This window comes from Lipotes vexillifer, unplaced genomic scaffold, assembly GCF_000442215.2.
Source record: "Lipotes vexillifer unplaced genomic scaffold, Lipotes_vexillifer_v1.1 scaffold1068, whole genome shotgun sequence".
Taxonomy (NCBI): Eukaryota; Metazoa; Chordata; class Mammalia; order Artiodactyla; family Lipotidae; genus Lipotes; species Lipotes vexillifer.
Window position 1 is genome coordinate 354,589 of NW_006789049.1, and position 7,680 is coordinate 362,268.

The following is a 7,680-nucleotide window of genomic DNA, read 5'->3' on the forward strand; positions in this document are numbered from 1 at the left end:
CCTCAATGTGCAATTTTCTCTAATTTTATTCCTCTAGGAACATTTTCCTAGTGTTTCTGGCGTCCGTGCCTCTATAAGACATGCTCTAGAGGCATACTTCAGAAGCGCCTAAGACCCTGAAGATTCAGAGCAGTAGGGAGGCGATAACCAGCCAAGCCCTGCTTTGTTCACCAGATTCCATTTGGGCTGTGTAGGGAAGAAGCAGCACCACTTTCCCAGCATGCTCAGTGAAGTCCATGGAAGAGTAGGAGATTTCTAGAAGTTGTAAAAATCCTTAGAGACTTGGGACAACTTAGCATAGCTTGAACTTTAGGAAACCATCTTTTATTAGGTGGTCTCAAGCACGATATCTGTGCTGCAAGACCTTTCTTTCCGTCTCTGTTTTCAGGTTATTTGTGGGACTCATACCCTCTTGCTGAATTGGACCAGCAGCCCTGGGGATGATGAGAGGCCCCCACTACTTCTCAGTTACAAGGCATGGCGGAAATCTGTAGCCTTTTGAGTCCCCTAAGGAAAGGTCAAGTGACACTTAGCTAGATAAATGTTTGCTAGAGTTATCTCTTAAAGCAAAGGGATTTTTCCACCAAAGAGAAGTTTTCTTTTTATTTAACTTACATTATATCTTCAGCAGTATCTCCCTTCAGGTTAGTAAGACGGACATGCCCATAGTTAACTGTGTACCTGTCTTTAAAGAAATACACTGCTATGACCTCAGGTTCCAGAATATCTAGGCAACATTCTTTAGATGTTTCATTTTGGATTGAACCTAAGTTTAGAATCAGTCAGCTTATTGTTGAAAGGAAAAGGATATCCCAAGTGGCAAGAAAATACCTATTAACTATGAATTGGTTTGGAAATTACTTCTCTAAGTTTCCTGAGGATATTTCCTTCCTCAACACACACTCACCTCTGTTGCTTTCACTCATATCATCTGAAGATGAACAACATTTTATTTCCAGCTTGAGGTAGGGAGTAGGGTGATTTTACCCCCAGCTTTTGCTCTTTGGTTGGAATATCAAATCAATCTCCTCTTATAAGGAGCCAGGAAAAAGAAAACTGGGCTCAGGAAGAAAGCTGCTATCATTTCCCATATGTACTTGAAAAGGAGGCAACTGATTATTTCCTTCTGGCCTTGCTTGGCTGGTGAAAAGAGAAGAGCTGGCTTGGATGGAAAGGTGTCTCTATTCTTAACTGAAAATGTTGCACCCTGACCAAGTGAAACTTTATTTCTGGTGGCTGCCATTAATTTCCACCCTTTTGAAATCAAAACTCAAGAGTTTTGACTTCAGTTAAGAGTTTTAGATGGATCATCAAGGAGGCCTCAGTGGAAGGCAGAACAAACTCTTAGTACTGCAAGTTTCATTAAGGTAGAGGGTGACATGAAACCCCCCAGGCTGAAGCACCAGGTGTGTGGGAACATGCAGTGGGGAATGTGTTTAGCTGCTAGAAGAGGTGAAGGTTAGGGTAAGGCTGAAAAGGGGGAAGGCTGTGTGTCCCATCCGTTGTTTGGTAGGAGCTGATAACTAGAATGACTGCAGTGAGTCCTCTGCCTCCCACCAGCTGAAGCCTCTCTCTGCTTCTCTCCTTTATGGTGACCAACCCTCTTGGTTTGTCTGGGACTGTTCTAATTTTAACACTGAAAGTTTTCCATCCTGGGAAATCCCTTAGGCCAGGGCAAACTGGGATGATTAGTCACCCTGATTGAATTTTAAGGTGTTTGGGTAGCACATATGACAACTGAGAAACTGCCCCCAGTCTCCTCCCTCTGTTCTTCGTTTCTCAGAAAAGTGTTCAGGATGCCCTAGGGTATGTGCAAGATCCTTAATTTAAATAATAACGGTAGCTGCCATCAACTGCATGCCTACTATATGCCAAGTACATAATCTTGTTTAATCCTCAGGGTGACTATGGGGGTACGATAGTTTAAATCCAATTTTATGGAAGAGGAGACCAGAGCTGAGGACTGCGACAAGTTGTATTTTACAGGGTCAAACAACTAGAATGCAGCTGAGCCACATTTGTACTTTAGTGTGCCTGAATCGAAGCGCTGTCCTCTTTACACTAAATGAAGAACTTGCTGAATTTGATGGCAAATGGATAGCTACTCTGATTTAGAAACTGTGTGACCATCAGCTTCACCCGCTGCTTCCAAACTCATTACTGGTAGTGTAAGATTCTATCTATCTAGAGTAATATACAGAGCTAAAAGCTATGTAGGAAGCTGCAATAGCTACTTTAGTCTGACACCTGTAGCAGCCCCTGAATAATTATTCAATTCTTAAAGGAACTACTAAGTGCCTGGCACATAGCAGGTACTTGGTGAAGGGTAGCTGTGCTTCTTATTTTAATTTTGACACATGAGCTATAATCTTGAACTGAAATGTTTTAGCTAATGAATGTCAATTCAAACATTTTAATATAAAAATCACCAAAGATTCAGAGTATTAAGGAAAGAAAATAATACAGTTCTTGAGTTCAAAATTAGGCAAACACACACACAAAAACCCCTTTTTTTCTCCCACCAAGGAAAAGCTACCCTCTTAGTTATTTGATTTGCAATAGCTAGAGGACAGGCTTCCTTGCCATAATAGGTGTTACACATATAATGCTGAGATAGAAGCAGAAAATTCTCTTCTAGGGCTCCAAGCTATAAGTGCGTTTCAGGGGAAAATCTAATCTAGGGGCTCAGCGCTAAGAAACTCCTTTACAAAAATTGCTGGAAACTCTTAGTGTAATAATGGAAGTCCCAACTTGCAGGGATCACGTTGAGAGGTAAATGCCCTGGGTTATGTGGAGGCATGCAAGAAGATTTTAGGCTACTCTCAATAAAAATTCTTGATGTTTTTATGTAATCAATTCACACCTGAGAGTTGTGCCTTTACTAGAGAATGAAACATGGTTAAGGTCACATAATCTGTAGCTAGATTTGAGGAGGACTCAGATATAATGGAAGAGATGTGTGAATTGAGTTTAATCCAATTCAACAGTTGTTGTGCACCCACTAGTTTTCAAGGAGTGCACTGGATTCTGGGGATACAGGGAGAAGCAGCAGGTGCCCCCTGACCTCAAGGAGTTCACATGGAAGTAGAGGAGATAAGATATGTATAGAGGTAGTTTCTTCAGGACCAATCTGAAGTCTTCATAGGTGTCTTAGTCTGCCCAGAATTTCATAAAAAAAATACCACAGACTGTGTAGCTTACAGAAGAGATACTTATTTTCTCACAGTTCTGGAGGCTGGAAGTCCAAAATCAGGGTGCCATCATGGTCCAGTTCTGGTGAGGACTCTTCTTGGTTTGCAGCCTTCTCTCTGAGTGCTTACATGGCCTTTCCCTTCTTATAAGGCCAGCAGTCCTATTGGACCAGGATCCTACCCCTATTCTTTATTTAACCTTAATTACCTTCTTGAAGCCCTACCTCCAAATACAGTCACATTGGGAGCTAGATCTTCAGCATATGAATTTGGGGAGACACAATTCAATCCATAGCAGTAAGCTTTAGCCCACACCATAGCAAATATATTAACATGTACCCATACCTATGTTATATCCTTTTTTTTTTTCCTGTATACTAAGTGAAAGGATTTTAATAATTTTGCTTTTGAAATTATTTGAGTAATTTAATTTATGATTAGCTGCTGCTTCTCAGCAGTCATTCTTGTTTTTTTTTTTTCAAAATGAGAGAATTGTAATTTGTTTTCAAATGTAATAAAATATGTGTGAATTCCAAATTGGACATTCATGTGACAGGTATCATGCTAGGTTTTTGTGTTTAATTGAGCATTAACTAATTTCAACTTTGCAGTTTTTTTTTTTTGTTTTTTTGTTTTTTTTTGCGGTATGCGGGCCTCTCACTGTTGTGGCCTCTCCCGTTGCGGAGCACAGGCTCCGGACGCACAGGCTCAGCGGCCATGGCTCACGGGCCCAGCTGCTCTGCGGCATGTGGGATTTTCCCAGACCGGGGCACGACCCTGTGTCCCCTGCATCGGCAGGCAGACTCTCAACCACTGCACCACCAGGGAAGCCCCAACTTTGCAGTTTTTATATCTTGTAGTCAGTACTTTTTTCCAGGTCTCAAACACTTTGATAGGTTCTTGAAAAGCTTGTTAGACCCTACATATTGTCTATAATGCCGAATGGATAAAAGGGTGGGGATGTTTCATAGCTCTACTTTCACACTTCTAGATAGGTCACTCCCAACTCTACTCGCTCTTCCAAGCTCTTGTGCAGCATTCCCAGCTGTTGGCTGGGATGCCTCTCATGTCTCACTGGCACTGTAGATTGGCTGTGCTCCCAGCATCCTCTTCCCTTCTGCCTTGCCTCCTATTCTATTTTCCTTGCCATCTCTGTTACATTGACATTGCCACCTACCTGATAGGAGATGCAGAAGCCATGGCAGTGATCATCAGTGGTCTCCAAGTCCACCTGTATCAGGTTTCAGGCTGTTATCAGGATGACTACATGGGCATTGCCTGGGAACTTTATTATGGACACTGATTTCTATACCTCATCCCTGGAGTCCTGTACAGTGGTCTGGGGTGAGGCTTGGGAATTTGTTTTTTTAACAAGCCAATGTGCTGTCAGGTTTGGGAGGGTGTGGGTAGTATTGGTGGAATGAAAAAGAGATGTGATCGTAATAACAAGAACAGTGCTCCCCATATTATGATACCTTGAAATCCCATTGGATTTAATGTCCCAAATCAGAGGTTCTCAAAGGGCTCCACAGCTGTTTCCAAGATGCCCACAGGGTGTTGCCTTAAGGATGCTCAGGAGTATTCTACTCTGGCCTCTAGGTTTTGTGTCCCAGGTGTCCCAGGTGCAGAACTTTGGTGACTATTACTGTAACAACAGCTGTTACAGGAAGAAATTCTGCTGTCTTTTTATTTTCTCTCAAGTATGAGGCAAGCTCTTTATTTCCTCATAACACATCAGAGACCAGGTACAAAACTCTTAATGAAGCTTGCTAAAAGGGTAGCCCCAAACAGAATAACTGCTACTATGTACAGGCTGAGACTCATTCTCATTCTTGGGCCCCTCTATCCCGCTCTTGACATGTCCCTTCCATGAGGCTAGATAACAGCGTACCCTTCACTATAGGACTCACTCCAGGTATCCCCAGGGTAGGCATTCAGGCAAAACTAACTTTCAGCCCCAGAAAGAGAAGGAAGGTTTTTTCCTCACCTCACTTTTGAAGCCCACCCCCTGGGCCTGTATTTCTATTTCAGAATGACTGAATGAAATATCTATGCCCTTCAGGGAAAATTGAACCAGAGTTGTATTATGTGGCTGCACGAGGACAACCATATAGTGGTTTGATATCAAGATATATTCTGAAGTCTGGGTTATTCATTTAAATGATACTACCTGTCCCACTTCAGTAGCCTCATCCAGATTTAGATGTACCATTCAGTCCAATTCCTTATTTGTCTTTTCAACAAAGTTTCAAAATCCTTGCACACAGCCTCACTCAGGGTCACATTGTTACACATGCTGTGTGCACAATAAACAAGTTACCTGTCCTTCAGTTCACATAATAACCCTGTGAGGTAGTTTTTTCATCTTAAATTTGAACAAACAAAACAGAGGTTAAGCCACTTAACCAAGGTCAGGCTTTGAGGAAGTGGCATGCTGGGGCTTGAACTGAGGACTCTTGGTTCCAAATTTGTGAATTTATTATTAAACACTGAGAAACACTGAGGAAGTAGACTGGACATTGAGTCTGAGTGACAGAACTTGGAATAATAATGCCACTAATAAAAATGGGGCAAAAAATCAGAGGAGGTACGATGGAGGAAGAGGGAGGGAGATGGTGAAATAAGAGCCACTGGGCATCACTGGGTCCCTATCTCTTTATCACTGTGTCTTGGCTTGATGATTATCCTTCTGAACCATCTTCTTTGTTTCCAAGTTAATCACCATCCTTGACTCTCCAGGAGCCATGCACCAGCCCAGGCTGTGGTGAAGCAGCCTGTCCGGGGAGCCAGTGGCAGGACCACAGTCACAACGATTGTCCAGACTGGTGGGGACTGGAGCACCGGCCTCTTCAGTGTCTGCAGAGATAGGAGAATTTGTATGTTTTTTCTCTTCCTTTAAGTTCTCCTTCACTATTTTCTTTCCTAAGACACCAGTGGGTAGAAAAGCTGCATCAGGCACAAGGACAGAAATTAAATGGTTTCAGACTAACTAGACTAATATTCTAGTGACTCAAATACACTCCTTGGCAGGAAGGATCTTGCTTTTCAGGGATGTGGATGTTTTTATAAAATAAGTGATGACTTCAAAGGTTTTTTTAAATGACAAAATCCATTGCATGTAAAGACACACAAAATGGGCTCCCTTATCTGCAGCTGATGGAGTTTAAATTGGTACAAGCTTCCCAGTGAATGGTTAGTAACACCTATAAAAAGGACCTCAAGTGTTACGTAGCCTTCGACCCAGTAATTACAGTTTTAGGCATTTAGTCGAAGGAAATAAATCATGTGCAAAGATTTAGCAGCATCATTAAATGTTGCAGCGTTGGTTATTGTAGCAACAATCTGGAACAACCTAAATGTTCAGTGGGGGCTTCAATACAATGAATTATACAGCCATGAAAAGTCATGTTGTAGAATAATACTTCCTGAGATGGAAAAATGTTGGGATACAATTTTAAGTTAAAGAATCATATTGTAAAACCATGTACATTAGACATTAATTTGGGGGGATATTTAGAAAAATATCTGGAAGGATATAAATACAAATGTTTACAGCAAGTGTCTCCAGATGGTACGCTAATGAATAATTTTTCTTTTTGCTTATCTCTAGTATTTCTGTGAGGAAAGTGTAGTACTTTCCTCACAGAATAGTGAGGAAGACCAATCATTGAATAAGACCAATCATAAAAAGATGCTCCCTTTGTTTTTTTTTAATTAAGTTTTATTGGAGTATAGTTGTTTTACAATGTTGTGTTAGTTTCTGCTGTACAGCAAAGTGAATCAGCTATATGTGTACATGTATCCCCTCTCTTCTGGATTTCCTTTCCGTTTAGGTCACTGCAGGGCATTGAGTAGAGTTCCCCATGCTATACAGTAGGTTCTCATTAGTTATCTATTTTATACATAGTATCAATAGTGTATATATGTCAATCCCAGTCTCCCAATTCATCCCTTCCTCCCTCCCCGCCTTGTATCCATACGTCCATTCTCTATGTCTGTGTCTCTATTTCTGCTTTGCAGATAAATTCATCTGTATTGTTTTTCTAGATTCCACATATAAGTGATGTTATATGATATTTGTTTTTCTGACTTCACTCTGTATGAGTCTCTAGGTCTATGCACGTCTCTGCAAATTGCACAATTTTCGTTCCTTTTTATTATGGCTGAGTAATATTCCAATGTATATATGTACCACATCTTCTTTATCCATTCTTCTGTTGATGGACATTTAGGTTGAATAGCTCCCTTTGTTGATTGAAATCTTTTCAGACACTGGTTTAGATGTAAAGAAGTACCAACAACACTGCCCTCTAGCTGCATGATTTTCCACTGGGTTTGAAGTTCAAAGCACATTGATTCTATTTTTACCTTAGGACATTCGGACCCATCTCTGGTACCACATGTCAGTATCCTTTTCCAGGACCTGATGTTCTTGCCCTAGGGAGTAACTCGGTCACAGAATCTTTTTTTTTTTTTTTGCCGGGGGTGG

The 7,680-nt window shown here is 41.2% G+C and overlaps 1 protein-coding gene across 1 annotated transcript in view; it reads left to right on the plus strand.

Moving 5' to 3' along the window:
• The first annotated feature begins 789 nt into the window (after window positions 1-789).
• PLAC8L1 (PLAC8 like 1) overlaps window positions 790-7,680 on the plus strand; it is a 24,118-nt gene continuing 17,227 nt past the window's right edge. Inside the window, exons 1-2 of the mRNA XM_007462396.1 lie at window positions 790-965; window positions 5,931-6,067. Coding sequence (XP_007462458.1) covers window positions 841-965; window positions 5,931-6,067 — 262 coding nt within the window. The 5' untranslated portion in view covers window positions 790-840. The remainder of the gene's footprint in view (window positions 966-5,930; window positions 6,068-7,680) is intronic.